This window comes from Chanodichthys erythropterus, chromosome 13, assembly GCF_024489055.1.
Source record: "Chanodichthys erythropterus isolate Z2021 chromosome 13, ASM2448905v1, whole genome shotgun sequence".
Lineage (NCBI taxonomy): Eukaryota > Metazoa > Chordata > Actinopteri > Cypriniformes > Xenocyprididae > Chanodichthys > Chanodichthys erythropterus.
Genome location: NC_090233.1, coordinates 1,919,957 through 1,936,471, shown reverse-complemented (window position 1 = coordinate 1,936,471; position 16,515 = coordinate 1,919,957). Strand labels below are relative to the sequence as shown.

The following is a 16,515-nucleotide window of genomic DNA, read 5'->3' as shown; positions in this document are numbered from 1 at the left end:
TGTCGTCACTCTGCTGCAGAATTTCAACGGCGTCAATATCGATTCCATGTGACAATATTAGATCTAAAGTATGATTACGACAATGAGTGGGTCCTGACACGTGTTGTCTAACACCAATAGAATTCAGAATGTCCGTAAATGCCAATCCCAATGAGTCTTTTTTATTATCTACATGGATATTAAAATCACCAACAACAAGGACTTTTCTGCAGCTAGTACTAATTCTGATAGAAAATCGGCAAATTCTTTGAGAAAGTCTGTATGGTGTCCTGGTGGCCTGTATACAGTAGCCAACACAAATGTCAACTTACATAATGTTACGTAAAGCACCATCACTTCGAAGGAATTATATTTGAAAGACTTTTGACTAATACTGTAAATATTACTATAAATTACAGCAACATCTCCCCCTATGCCTTTCTGTCGAGGATTGTGTCGATAATCATAACCTTGAGGGCTAGACTCATTTAAAGTAATGTAATCGTCCGGTTTTAGCCAGGTTTCTGTCAAACACAGCACATCTAGATTATTGTCTGTGATAATATCATTTACAATAAATGCTTCTGAAGAAAGTGATCGAATATTTAACAATCCAAGCTTTATAATTTGTTTATCATTATTATCTCGATTTTTTATTTGTTGAACATCAATTAAATTTTTTCTATTAAATGGGTTTGGAAGTTTTTTTTTATTATTAAATCGGGATACAGACACAGTCTCTATGTGATAATATCTAGGTGTAAGAGTTTCTATGTGTTGGGATTTATCTGACTTCTGTAACGTGAGGCAGCTAGCAGACGGTCGGTTTAGCCAGTCTGTCTGCTTCCTGACCTGGGCCGTAGTTTGTCATGTTTCAGCTCTAAGACTATGTGCCATATTACTAGAGAGAAGAGCAGCATCATCCCGGGAGGGATGAATACCATCTCTTTTCAACAGGTCAGGTCTGCCCCAAAAACTTTTCCAATTACCTATGAATTATTCTGCGGACACCACTTAGACAGCCAGCCATTGAGTGATGATAATCTGCTAACTATCTCATCACTCCGACGAACAGGAAGGGGACCAGAGCAAATTACTTCTCCTGACATTGTACTTGCGAGTTCACACACCTCTTTAATGTTAATTTTAGTGATCTCCGACTAGCGAAGTCAACCATCATTTGTGCCGACGTGAATAATAATTTTAGAGTATTTACGATTAGCATTAGCCAGCACTTTTAAATTTGCTTTGATGTCAGGTGCTCTGGCTCCTGGCAAACATGTGACTATGGTGGCTGGTGTCTCTATTTTCATGTTCCGTGTAATAGAATCGCCAATTACTAGGGCACTTTCAACAGGTTTCTCAGTGGGTGTGTCACTGAATGGGGAGAACCTGTTTGATGTTCTTAATGGAACGGAAGAGTGGTGTTTTACGCGGCTAGGCCGCCTCACAGTTACCCAAGTGCCCTGCTGCGCGGGCTCTACAGCCGGAACCGAACAACTAAGCTAGTCGCATCCAAAACAGTATCTGAAGCCCCTGCATTCTTACTATCCTCGATTAAAGTTTGGATGCGTGTCTCTAATTCTGAGATTCTCTCTGTCAGCCTGACTATTTCCCTACATTCATGACATGTAAATCCCTCATCGCTGACAGAGAGGGCTATGCTAAACATGTGACAGATGGAACACGATATAACACTGGGAAAGGATGACATAACTCACCGTGTTTGTAGACTGATCCGAGTTGCCACAGCTGTTTGATGAACGCGTTGGGACTGATGACAAGTTAAACAAGCTAGCGAGATGCATGCGCGTTGTAACAGTGATTTGGATTCAAAGATTACAAGCTGGCGACGTCAGATTAATGTTGTGGGCAATAATATATATATATATATATAATATATATATATATATATATATATATATATATATATATATATATATATATATATATATATATATATATATATATATATAAGTAATGATAATATAAGCAACAAAAAGTACGAGATTCAATAAAAGTAAGAGAAAACAAAGCTATACGGAGATACAAAACACTGAGCAGCGAGGCAGAGAGTCTTGTGCTAGCGAGCTGAGTGGAGTACTTCAGTATCTCTTTAACTTAAGTTTGTACCTTCAGAGAGTTCCATTGCTGTGGAAAACATCTTGTCTGGTTCCAGTGCCTAAGAATAGACATCCTATGGCACTAAATGACTACAGACCCATTGCACTAACCTCTCATTTAATGAAGGTTATGGAGAGATTGGTTTTGGAACACCTTAGACCACTAGTGCATCCATCACTTGACCCTCTGCAGTTTGCTTATCAGCCCCGGATGGGTGTGGAAGATGCAATAATATATCTACTACAGAAGGCATATTGTTTTTTGGAACAACGTAATACTACAGTTCGAATTTTGTTCTTTGACTTTTCCAGTGCGTTTAATACCATACAGCCAATTTTGTTGAAGAAAAAACTAGAAGAAACGCAAGTGGATGCTTCCTTACTCACATGGATCCATGATTATCTGACAGGCAGGCCTCAGTTTGTGAGATTACAGGGATGTGTATCTGAACGACTGATAAGTAACATTGGGGCCCCCCAGGGAACTGTGCTATGTCCCTTTTTATTTACAATCTATACTGCAGACTTTAAGTACAGTTCTGAGACATGTCTGTGTGGAAAAAGGCCAGGAGGAGGAGTACAGACATCTGGTTGACTGCTTTGTGAAGTGGTGTGGGGAAAATCACTTACAGTTAAATGTGTTAAAGACAAAAGAATTTGTGGTAGATTTCAGCAGGAATAAGACACCACCCTCTCCAGTTTGCATTGGAGGGATTAATGTGGAACTTGTGAAATCGTATAAGTATTTAGGTGTCGAGTTAAACAACAAGTTGGAGTGGTCTACAAATATGGAGCTATATTTCTTGAGAAAGCTCAGATCTTTCAACGTGTGTAACAGGATACTTAAAATGTTTTATCAGACTGTTGTTGCGAGTACCATCTTTTTTGCTGTAGTGTGTTGGGGTGCAGGAATCAAAGCAAAGGATGCCAACAGACTACATAAACTCATCAAAAAGGCAGAATCTGTCGTCGGCTCTGAGCTTGGTACTTTTGAAGACGTGGTCAGGGACAGAATGCTGGCAAAGTTGCTGGCAATTATGGCCAATGATGTTCATCCTCTTTATAAAACCCTGGAAAAAATAAGGAGTAGTTTTAGCAACAGGCTTATTCAGTCTCGTTGCTTGAAAGAACGATACAGGAAATCATTCTTGCCTAGTGCTATTAAAGTATTTAACTCAACTGTCTAGGAAAGAAATGTGTTAAAGTGTTACTGACTGTATTAAGCTGCTATGACAATTTAATTTCCCTTTGGGATTAATAAAGTTAAATCAATCAATCAATTAAAATCAGGACATTGACTTGTCTTTACGAAAATAACTTTTGTTAAAACCTTTTGAAATTATGAAATTATTAACAATAATTGTGTAAGAGTTAACCTAATGAAAGGACACACTCTACATCAGCACTAGTTACATCCAGTGGTTGGAGTTAGCTTGTTTTTTTTTTCTACTAACATTCTACTAATATATATATATATATATATATATATATATATATATACACACATATATATATACACACATATATATATATATATACACCATTTCCATATGTCCACTAATAACTTTATTATTTATTGCAAATAAATTCATACCACTATTCTAAGTCATTTTGTTGAAATACTATTGGGTAAATTGGCAGTGGACAGGGTCACACAGGCCAAAACAGAAACAGACATTCCTACATGGAATGCACATTTCATTTTCAAAGTAAAATAACGACTGCGGCATTGATTTTGTATTTGAACTTTTTCCTAAATTTCTGCAAACATATTATGGGGGACCTGACTTTAATGGTACCTTTAGTACGGTCAAAAAAAAAATGACATACAGCATCTTTGAAGATGGTTAAAACAAAGATGATTTCCATCAACATCCATTAGTTGTTGCCAAGATAGGTTTATCAATTACCTTCTAAGGGTTTAATGATGGGTAGTTGTTGGAACTGACTCTCAGTGATATATATTACTGAAAATTGTTATTCTATTGGACATTCAAGGTAAAATGCTTAGCACTAACCTGTTACTAACTGATTTAAACTTTTTTTTTTAATTTATTTGTCATTTATTTAACCAGGAAAATTAGATTAAGAATCTCTTTTAGACTTCTGGCCAAGACAAGCAGCCACAGATGTTCACACAATGTTGCTTAACAAAACATCAACACAAATACAAATATATTTAACATTTGCAGATCCATTTTTCCTTTACCAACTCACAAATAAGAGATTTGACACTAGATTTGCATCTTCAAATCATTTTGTAAAGTATTCCAATCACCAGGTGGAACACATCGAAAAGTTTCTTTCTAAAAGAACAAGTAAAAATGCTTGAGTCTATGTGTCAATAATGAAGATACAGCTCACAATTATGAGTTTTTAAAATTACAATTTGTTATAACCTGAGTTCACCATGAGAAAGAATATCTGGAATATAAAAGATAGGTGGGTGCTGTATATCTGAAATCAATCTTTGATCTCAGTTTGTTCCAGAGCAAATAGTTTTGGCTAAGGGCAAACTATAACTATATTTTTTTATATAACATTAATGCTGAATCAGAGCGCTGCCTATGTACTTTTGACAAAATTGCTGAGCAACTTTTATGATGGCTATCGTTGTTTATTAAATATTATTCTTCAATAAATAATATTTTATATAAATAATAATTGTGCCTGCTTCTTTCAAGGTTTTTGGAAGGAGCGAGGACTCAATTGCAGGAAGAAAGAGGGCTTTTATTAATTACAAAAAAAAACAACAAAAACTACCCCAAGGGGGAAAACAGACTAGAATTTTTTGACTTGACTTGACACACAAGGGGAAAATCAAAGGAAAGGACTGCGGCAGGTAACGAGGGAGGACAGGCGGGGCAAATCAGCCAATAATGAGGTAACAAGATGGGCACGGTCAAGACAATAGACATGAGAGCACATGGCACAAAGAAACACATGACAAGCCATGTGCTCACACCAAACAAAACAAAAACACAAGCACATGGCCAATGAAGACAAATCACAAGCCATGTGCTTACACAAGATGAGACACGGACATGTTTTGTGTGAACACGTGGCTTATGAGTTTTCATAGTCACAAGACAACATGAGAGCACGCAGCCCGTGAAACACAGACTGCGTGCTACACAAAAGACAAAACATGAAAGCACGCGGCAGGTGGAAACAACCGCACAAGGACAGGACAAAAACGGGAGTGTCAGAGCTCTGTCACAAAACCAAGAAATAAACTAGACAGAAGTGACAGATCTCTGACAACTGCTCTATAGAAACCACAATTAATTTTATGAGTAGGTATGTACATTCGCTTATTGTTAGGGCCCAGATCACCCTGTTGAGGGTTATTCTGAAATTAACCAGCTGACTTTTTACAAGTATTTACCACAGAAAGGACGTGAAATATCAATTTAAATTGATTTATTATTATTATGATTATTAAGTCATCTTCATTTATATAGTGCTTTTCACAATACATATCGTTTCAAAGCAGCTTTACAGTGACAATAGGAAAATTATTATCAAGCTAAAGTTGGATTTTGATTGAATCACTTCTGTTGTAAAAAATTGTTCATTATTTCTTTAGGGGCCACTCTAATGTGGTGTTTTACGCGGCTAGGCCGCCTCACAGTTACCCAAGTGCCCTGCTGCGCGGGCTCTACAGCCGGAACCGAACAACTAAGCTAGTCGCATCCAAAACAGTATCTGAAGCCCCTGCATTCTTACTATCCTCGATTAAAGTTTGGATGCGTGTCTCTAATTCTGAGATTCTCTCTGTCAGCCTGACTATTTCCCTACATTCATGACATGTAAATCCCTCATCGCTGACAGAGAGGGCTATGCTAAACATGTGACAGATGGAACACGATATAACACTGGGAAAGGATGACATAACTCACCGTGTTTGTAGACTGATCCGAGTTGCCACAGCTGTTTGATGAACGCGTTGGGTCTGATGACAAGTTAAACAAGCTAGCGAGATGCAAACGCGTTGTAACAGTGATTTGGATTCAAAGATTACAAGCTGGCGACGTCAGATTAATGTTGTGGGCAATAATATATATATATATATAAAGTAATGATAATATAAGCAACAAAAAGTACGAGATTCAATAAAAGTAAGAGAAAAAGCTATACGGAGATACAAAACACTGAGCAGCGAGGCAGAGAGTCTTGTGCTAGCGAGCTGAGTGGAGTACTTCAGTATCTCTTTAACTTAAGTTTGTACCTTCAGAGAGTTCCATTGCTGTGGAAAACATCTTGTCTGGTTCCAGTGCCTAAGAATAGACATCCTATGGCACTAAATGACTACAGACCCATTGCACTAACCTCTCATTTAATGAAGGTTATGGAGAGATTGGTTTTGGAACACCTTAGACCACTAGTGCATCCATCACTTGACCCTCTGCAGTTTGCTTATCAGCCCCGGATGGGTGTGGAAGATGCAATAATATATCTACTACAGAAGGCATATTGTTTTTTGGAACAACGTAATACTACAGTTCGAATTTTGTTCTTTGACTTTTCCAGTGCGTTTAATACCATACAGCCAATTTTGTTGAAGAAAAAACTAGAAGAAACGCAAGTGGATGCTTCCTTACTCACATGGATCCATGATTATCTGACAGGCAGGCCTCAGTTTGTGAGATTACAGGGATGTGTATCTGAACGACTGATAAGTAACATTGGGGCCCCCCAGGGAACTGTGCTATGTCCCTTTTTATTTACAATCTATACTGCAGACTTTAAGTACAGTTCTGAGACATGTCATCTGCAGAAATACTCGGACGACACAGCCATAGTTGGCTGTGTGGAAAAAGGCCAGGAGGAGGAGTACAGACATCTGGTTGACTGCTTTGTGAAGTGGTGTGGGGAAAATCACTTACAGTTAAATGTTTTAAAGACAAAAGAAATTGTGGTAGATTTCAGCAGGTGTCAAATCTCTTATTTGTGAGTTGGTAAAGGAAAAATGGATCTGCAAATGTTAAATATATTTGTATTTGTGTTGATGTTTTGTTAAGCAACATTGTGTGAACATCTGTGGCTGCTTGTCTTGGCCAGAAGTCTAAAAGAGATTCTTAATCTAATTTTCCTGGTTAAATAAATGACAAATACATTTAAAAAAAAAAGTTTAAATCAATGTTTGATCTCAGTTTGTTCCAGAGCAAATAGTTTTGGCTAAGGGCAAACTATAACTATATTTTTTTATATAACATTAATGCTGAATCAGAGCGCTGCCTATGTACTTTTGACAAAATTGCTGAGCAACTTTTATGATGGCTATCGTTGTTTATTAAATATTGTTCAATAAATAATATTTTATATAAATAATAATTGTGCCTGCTTCTGTCAAGGTTTTTGGAAGGATCGAGGACTCAATTGCAGGAAGAAAGAGGGCTTTTATTAATTACAAAAAAAACAACAAAAACTACCCCAAGGGGGAAAACAGACTAGAATTTTGACTTGACTTGACTTGACACACAAGGGGAAAATACAACAACGAACCAGCAAAGGACTGCAAACACAAGGAGAATAAATAGGAGAGCAAATGAGGCAGGTAACGAGGGAGGACAGGCGGAGCAAATCAGCCAATAATGAGGTAACAAGATGGGCACGGTCAAGACAATAGACATGAGAGCACGTGGCACAAAGAAACACATGACAAGCCATGTGCTCACACCAAACAAAACAAAAACACAAGCACATGGCCAATGAAGACAAATCACAAGCCATGTGCTTACACAAGATGAGACACGGACATGTTTTGTGTGAACACGTGGCTTATGAGTTTTCATAGTCACAAGACAACATGAGAGCACGCAGCCCGTGAAACACAGACTGCGTGCTAAACAAAAGACAAAACATGAAAGCACGCGGCAGGTGGAAACAACCGCACAAGGACAGGACAAAAACGGGAGTGTCAGAGCTCTGTCACAAAACCAAGAAATAAACTAGACAGAAGTGACAGAACTCTGACAACTGCTCTATAGAAACCACAATTAATTTTATGAGTAGGTATGTACATTCGCTTATTGTTAGGGCCCAGATCACCCTGTTGAGGGTTATTCTGAAATTAACCAGCTGACTTTTTACAAGTATTTACCACAGAAAGGACGTGAAATATCAATTTAAATTGATTTATTATTATTATTATTATTAAGTCAAGTCATCTTCATTTATATAGTGCTTTTCACAATACATATCGTTTCAAAGCAGCTTTACAGTGACAATAGGAAAATTATTATCAAGCTAAAGTTGGATTTTGATTGAATCACTTCTGTTGTAAAAAATTGTTCATTATTTCTTTAGGGGCCACTCTAATGACAACTTTCCTGAAAACCGAATACCTTTAATGCATTCTTGCCGTTCATTTACGTTTTTAGTCTATAGGCTTGCGTGTTTAGTCTATAGGCTTGTGTGTTTGAGTGTGTCTGTCCACATAAGCTTGGTCTTTTTAAAAAAAGTGATATTTACCAAATTACCTGTCTGGTCCGCATAATACAGAAAAATTAGTTGTGTCCGCGGATCTATGCGAACTGGAATAATTTTGATAACGTTTTATCTATACAAAGGAAAGGGAAGGAGGCCTTCGCAGGGGATAGTTTAATTGACACTTCAGGGCTGCGTTATCATCATGTCTAGATGCATTAAGTGAAAAAAGACAAAACCAGCACAGTTAGGAAGAAAAAATAAGGTGCCAGGGACAATGTCAATTATACAGTTTAGTGTCAGCATACAAAAATTTGTGATAAAAATGCCACAATTGACCAATCAAAATAAAGTATTCCAGAGAACAGTGTAATAATTAACAATACATAAATAAAAAAGTGATAATAGGTAATATAATCTTTTGTATCAATTTATTAATCTTTTTTGTTTTTATGCAGCATTCAACAATATTCTCAAATGCAAAATCTTGCACATCCCATTATAAAGACAGTATACCAGTTAATAAACTTGCATCTTCTCTCGTCAAAAAGTTCTGGTGCCCAACAATACAAATGCATTTATACACATGAATTATAGAGACTTACATAACAGAATAAGGTTTTCAGTTGTGCAAAAGCTCATAACTGACCCAGCAAGTGGCACAACATCAAATAAAGGCCCAAAAAAAAAAAAAGTCCACAAGAGTGTTTTTAATATTAGCAATATTACTGTTGACTGCTGGCCCTGTCCATCATACGTCATCCACATTTCCACTCCTTCCACACAAACACAGACAGAATAACATACAGCAACCTCCTAAGAAGACAATGCCTAGCAATATATATACCAATGTGGTGGTCCAGAAAGCAAACAGGTACAGTGTCTTATTGCAATAATCGTTGCCATTGTAATTAGGCTGGTAAATAGAGTAGATCCATACATTACCTGTAGGGGAGACAAGGGTGAAGAGGTCATTATGAAGCACTTCACAGGGTAAATAATTTATTGAAACACTGGATTTGCATATAGTACTTTTGACAAATCTTTTTAATTAAGACCATCACGTGATGTATAAAGATATACATCGTCTTTGACCTGTGCATCCTTAAGGTGATGATACACAGGGCAACTTTTTGAGCAATGTTGACAGGCAATTTTACAGGGCAATGTTGCTTTTGCACTTTCCCATTGAGAATGGGCAACAAATTTCAATCTAATGTATCCAGATAGAAATTTGTTGCCCATTCTCAATGGGAAAGTACCCAAGCAACATCGCTCGGCAAAACTTCCCGGCAACATTGCTCAAAAAGTACTGTGTATCATCACCTTTAATCTGCGCTTTTCTACACATTCCATGTTGAAATACCCTTGTGGCCAAGAAAGCAGCTTTATTATACATAAGGGTGGTTCCTCCAGTGGTGGTTGGCTTGTTGAAATTGCATGACCAGCAGAATATTACTCTACCCAACACTTCTAATTCCAGAACAAATTAATTATAGGTGGCTATGAACAGGGGCGGAGCCAGACATTGTAAACATTCGGGGCTTAGCCCAAATCTATGTTTGTCCAAAGACATTTGAATTTTCTACTAACAGCTTTACTGACATGAAAGGAGCTTTTGTTGTCGTATTCTTGTTCAGAAAATGTACATTATTTGACACTAATTTGTAAAACTTTATTGAACGTACCAGCTCTAGGGGGGTCCGGGGGCATGCTCCCCCATGAGAAAATTTTGTACATTTTAAGGTTAAATGCATCAATCTGGTGCACTCTGGAAACTCAAAATTAAGAGCTTCAACACATGTACAGTGTGCAAATTGAACAAAGAAACAGCATTGACTTGTACCTGGACATTAAAAAGGGTTCAAACATCTTTTTTTTACAATACTTTTGTACTCATTTCTTTTTAAAAGATAAATCCTTTGAGCTTTTATTTTGATCATCACCAGCTGATCGTGTGCGCAAATGTGCGAGAGAGAGAAAGCGCGGACGGTGTATGGTCGGATACTGTAGAAAAGCGGTATTGAACTGCTTAACGTATTTTAATAGAGAGATGTGTTAAGAAAAATTATATTTTGAGAGTACTGTTAAGAAACCTCTAACCTGAAATTCCTGCTTTCTGACTGTCTCGCACTTTTGCGGTTGACTGTGCTAGCTCCTCCCCTACCTGCTGCATATTCAACAGAGAGGAAGAAACGGAGTAGCCCATAGGCTACCGACAGCAAAGAAATGTATTCTATAGGCTAGATTATTTTTAAGGTCTATTTTTACAGGCTGTATGCAGTATATGCAAAGCCAAAGCGCAATGAAATAAAGCAACTTATGATTTCGGGGGTTTACATAGGCTATTGTCCAGTTTCATATTTTCTCAGTGACAGTCATTACATTCGGGGCTTGACTCAAAACATTCGGGGCTGAAGCCCCGGCAAAATCGGCTGACGCCGCCCCTGGCTATGAATAGGAAATTTCGAAAATGCCAATGCTCAATGTTGGGATAAAGTTGATTCTTAAATATGGATGGAATGACTAATTCTTAAATATTTTATTTATTTATTTTTAGTTTGTTTATTTAGTGCCACAAACAAATTCTTGTATATCCTTAAAAGATTCAATGTGATTAACAGTCTCTAAACAAGCAAATAGGAGACAAAAATAACAGGCAAATGTTAAACAAATCTCACAGTTATCTGGAGTGAAAGTGATTCATTTCATATTTTTAACATTTGCCTCTAAATATAGATTCTATATTGCATTCAGTAGGGGGATTTCAGGTTGATTGGGACACTTTTTCCAAGTCACCTCAGAGGCAAAAAGGGCCCCAATCACCCTGAATTCACCCGACATACATTTTCTCTCTAATTATTATTAATACATTATATTATTATTTCTTTTATTACAATACCTGTCAAAAGTTGGGAAACATTACAAATTGTTAATCTCTTAAAAGAAGTCTCTTATGCTCAGCAATACTGCATTTATTTAATCAAAAATACAGTAAAAACAGTATGTCACAGTTCCCTCCTTGTCCTGGACTCCATTTCCCATCATCCTCCTTGTTTCCACTCCTGCACTCACTTCCTCGTCATCTCCCCATCATCACTGATCACCTGCACCTGGACTTCATCTGCACACCCTTTATAATGGACTCACTCCCCGCACTCTTATTGTTCTTATTGTTAGTGAAGTTTGGTTGTCTTTCTCTCCTTCGTTTAATAAATATACCCAGTTTGTAGAAGTCTGTTTATGCTTCGTCTCTGCTGCAACCTACACCCGTAAAACAGTAATAATGCAAAATATTATTACAAATTAAAAGATTTTTTTGAATACATTTTAAAATGTAATCTATTCCTGTGATGGTAAAGCTGAATTTTCAGCAGTCATTACTCCAGTCTTCAGTGTCACATGATGATTTAGAAATCATTCTAATATGCTGATTTGGTGCTCAGATAAAATTTCTTATTTATTATCAATGTTGAAAACAGTTTTTGCTGCTTAAAGTTTTTTATGGAAATGAAGATAATTTTTTTTCAGGATGAAATTTGATAATTAGAAAGTTCAATGAACAGCATTTATTTGCATTTATTACATGCATTAATTAAATTTATTAAATCTTATGTAACATTAAAAATGTCTTTACTGTCACCTTTGATCAATTTAATGAATCCTTGATTAATAAAAGTTTTGGTAAAACTTTACAATAAGGTTCATTAGTTAAACATTAGTTAATATTAGGGCTGTCAAAATAAAAAAATTAAAGCAGATTAATCTATTCCGTATTGACCTTTGAATCTGGAGCCGTTCTCTCTCTCTGTCTTCAAAGTAAGCACCGTCTTTGCACTCTCTCTACCTCACACATAATAACCTAAATCAACTGATACAATGCTAAAAGTTCGTAAGACCGAATCCATGTTTCACGAGGCGCATTCGGAGAATGTTTTTCCTGAATAACCGCTGGGTGTGAATAGTGCTCAAAAGAACGTCACCTCATCTTCTCTGACAGGCGCCCTGCACGTGCAGCTGACATAAACCACACTTTCAGTAAACAAAAAGAAAATCCTATCCAGTGGTGAAGTGTTTTCTGTGTTGGCAAATCTTTTGCGATGTCCTAATAACAGTCGCGATATGCACGCAACGCGTCAACGTCCGCTAATGTCCAATTCGCAACCTAATGACTCATTTGAACAGATTCATTTTAATGAATCATTTGTCCACACAGTCTATAATGAATAATTTACTCGAACAACTCTGAAATGAGAACACAAGTGTGCTTACCCCATTTAGCAAGAGTGGTTAGTAAAATTAGCCTTAATAATCCACAATAATTTCAGGTTATTTAAATGACAATGTGTAGTAAATTAGGCCTACCTATAAAATCAGTTTAGACTGGAGTGAGGTGAAACCAGAACAAAGCAAGTTGTTGTTAGCTAGGTGCATTCAATTGTATATGGTAGAAAATTATATTATTAGTTAATATAACTTCTAAATGCTACTTTTTAATACTTTTCAGGTTCAGCAAAAAAGCATCTTCTCTTACAAAGCTATAAAACCACTTTTTTTTTCTTTTCTTTTTTTTTTTTTTTTGCAGAGGGCAAGAAAGAATTACAGTGAGAGTGACGGGTACTTTATTGTCAGTATCGGGCTCGCAGATCACGTGGGTAGGGCACTTTTTACTGTTTGTGTAGATGACCATGTCTGTCACCACGAAGACCATTTTTGACCAGGGAAAAACCCTGCATTGATTCATTTGAATTGAAATATTTAATACTTTCACAGCAAAAATTATGTATGCGATTAATTAATCACTGAGTATGTAATTAATTAGATTAAAATTTTTTATCGATTGACAGGCCTAGTTAATATATTAACTAACATTAACTAGCCATGAGCAATACATTTGTTACTGTATTTACTCATCTTTGTTAACATTAGTTAATGAAAATACAGTTGTTCATTGTTTGTTCATGTTAGTTCACAGTGCATTAACTAATGTTAACAAGATTTGAATAATGTATTCGTAAATGTTGAAATTAAAGTAATAAATTGCTGTAGAATTGCAGTTCATTTTTAGTTATACCTTATTGTATAGTGTTACCAAAGTTTTAATTTCTCTCTCTTTTTTAGGCAAGGCAATTTTATTTGTATAGCACATTTCATACACAATGGTAATTCAAAGTGCTTTACATAAAGAAGAATAATACAAATAGAACATAAGGAACAGAAATAACAGTAAAAACAAAGAATTTTGCTATCTGGATGGATGAGCTAGGAAGTCTTGCACTACCATGCACTACAGCTTAAATTTCCCCATGGTTTGTCCCCTTATCCAAATTTACCAAATTTTAACCTGATCACAAATGCTTTCTTCCCAATTCTCCCAGCTCTTTCAACCAGACAGCAATATTTAAAATGCATTAAAAGTCAGAATAACAAGATGATACATAAAAGATATAATATACATTAAAAATGAAATAAAAACAGGAAAAGGAATTAAAAGAATAAAAAAATAATACGTATAAAATAAAATGCAAAAAGTTCGGACATAGCACAGTGCTCAATCACTAAATGCATAGGTAAAAAGATGTGTTTTGAGTCTGGATTTGGATGTGGCTACTGTTGGAGCACACCTGATCTCTTCTGGAAGCTGGTTCCAGCTGCGGCTGGCGTAAAAGCTAAAAGCAGACTCTCCTTGATTTGAGTGAACCCTTGGTATTTCTAAATGACTTGATCCTGATGATCTGAGTGATCTGTTAGGTTTATATTCTATGAGCATATCTGCAATGTATTGAGGTCCTAGGCCATTGAGTGATTTATAAACAAGTAACAGTACTTTAAAATCAATTCTAAATGCAACTGGAAGCCAGTGCAAGGACCTGAGGACTGGTGTGATGTGTTCATGTTTTCTGGTTCTGCTCAGAATCCTGGCAGCAGCATTCTGTATGAGCTGCAGCTGTCTTATGGTCTTTTGGGGAAGGCCAGTGAGGAGCCCATTACAATAATCCACCCTGCTAGTGATGAAAGCATGAACAAGTTTCTCTAAGTCTTGACTGGAGACAAAGCATCTAATTCTTGCAATATTTTTGATATGACCATATGTTGTTTTAGTTACTGTCTTTACATGGCTACTGAAACTCAGGTCTGACTCCAAAAATCACACCAAGATTCCTGACTTGATTTTTAATTGTTTGACCCCTAGAGTGAAGGTACGTGTTCACTTTGAGAACTTCATCTTTGTTTCCAAACGCAGTGACTTCAGTTTTGTCTTTGTTTAACTGAAGGAAGTTTAGGCACATCCAATTTTTAATTTGATCAATGCACTGGCACAGGGAGTCAAATGGGGCTGTAGTCGTTAGGTGATAGGGCTAGGTAAATCTGGGTGTCATCTGCATAGCTGTGATATGCAATTTGGTTCTTTCTCATTATTTGGCTCAGTGGCTACATATATAGGTTGAACAAGAGGGGTGCGAGTATTGAACCTTGAGGGACTCCGCATGTCATGGATGTCCACTCAGACTTATGGTCACCAATACACACATAATAACTTCTCCCACATAAGTATGACCTGAACCAACTTTTTTGGACCATCTCAGAAAGCCCAATCCAGTTTTCCAGCCTGTCAAGAAGTATGTTGTGATCGACAGTGTCAAATGCAGCACTGAGATCGAGAAGAACCAGCACTGATAATTTACCTGTATCTGTGTTTAGGCGAATATCATTTATTATCTTTATGAGCGCTGTCTCTGTGCTGTGATGTGGTCGGAAACCAGATTGAAAGTTGTCAAAATATCCATTCAAGCTTAAGAACTTGTTCAGCTGATTGAAAACAACTTTTTCAATGATCTTGCCTATGAAAGGAAGATTTGAGATTGGTCTGTAGTTGCTCGATATGGTGTTATCCAGATTGCTCTTTTTCAGGAGGGGCTTAACAACTGCAGTTTTCAGGCATTTTGGAAAAGTCCCAGAGAGAAGTGAGGCATTTACCACTTCTAGGAGATCTGCTTCTAAACAGTTAAACACGCTTTTGAAAAAAGATGTGGGAAGTGTGTCAAAGGTGTCAAGGGTGCAGGTTGATGTTTTAAGGTGCTGTACTGTTTCTTCCAAAATTTTACCATCAATTGCTTTGAAAACAGACATAACTGCTTTCTGAGGTTGTGATCTGATCTGTTTTACCCCAGTGCAGCTCAAGGATGTGCTGATCGCCTTTCTGATATTATTAATTTTCTCAGAGAAGAAGGAAGCAAACTCACAGCATTTGCTGTCTGAGAGCATTTTTAAAAATATTACCACAAATGTTTGAATATTATCATTGTTTCCACAAAAATGTTAAGCAGCAAAAATGTTTTCAACATTGATAATAATAATTGTTTCTTGAGGAGCACATCAGCATATTAGAAAGATTTCTGAAGGAAAATCTGAAAGTGAAAAAAGTCTGAAGTGACACCCAAGACTTGGAGTAATGACTGTTGATTCAGATTTATCATCACAGGAATAAACAACACATTTAAATATATTCAAATAGAAAACAATTATTTTAAACTGTAATATTATTTCTCAATATTACTGTTTTTACTGTATTTTGATGATAAAAATGCAGCCTTGGTGAACATAAGAGACTTCTTTGAAAAACATTAAAAATTATAATGTTTCCAAACTTGACAGGTACTGCATAATATGTATTTTTCAGTTTCATACTAAATGTAATACAAGCATTTAGTATAATGTTAAAAACATTGTGTCATTTCGTCCACGAAATCAAACAAAACAATACTTAATGCACCATAAGATTAAGAATTTATAAGAATGTGTAAGCAGTTAAATTTAATTGTAAATATATGTGCAATTTTCAGGTTTTATGCTTTTAATGAATTTGTTCACATTAAAATATAATAATAATAATAATAATAATAATAATAATAATAGTATAACAACAAAAACAACTGAGCTATTCTTTATTGTGATTTCAATCATTCATTATTTGGCAGTT

General features: G+C 36.3%; 1 protein-coding gene across 8 annotated transcripts in view; it reads right to left on the bottom strand.

The window, feature by feature from the left end:
• Positions 1–7,346: 7,346 nt before the first annotated feature.
• Positions 7,347–16,515, bottom strand: part of LOC137033815 (transmembrane protein 272-like) — a 77,798-nt gene continuing 68,629 nt past the window's right edge. For 4 of the 8 annotated variants that reach the window (XM_067406137.1, XM_067406140.1, XM_067406138.1 and 1 more), the window contains one exon: positions 7,348–9,479. In XM_067406137.1, coding sequence (XP_067262238.1) covers positions 9,286–9,479 — 194 coding nt within the window. In that variant the 3' untranslated portion in view covers positions 7,348–9,285. Of the gene's footprint in view, positions 9,480–16,515 lie in introns of all 8 variants that reach the window. The other 4 variants (XM_067406139.1, XM_067406141.1, XM_067406142.1 and 1 more) reach the window with 2 other exon arrangements.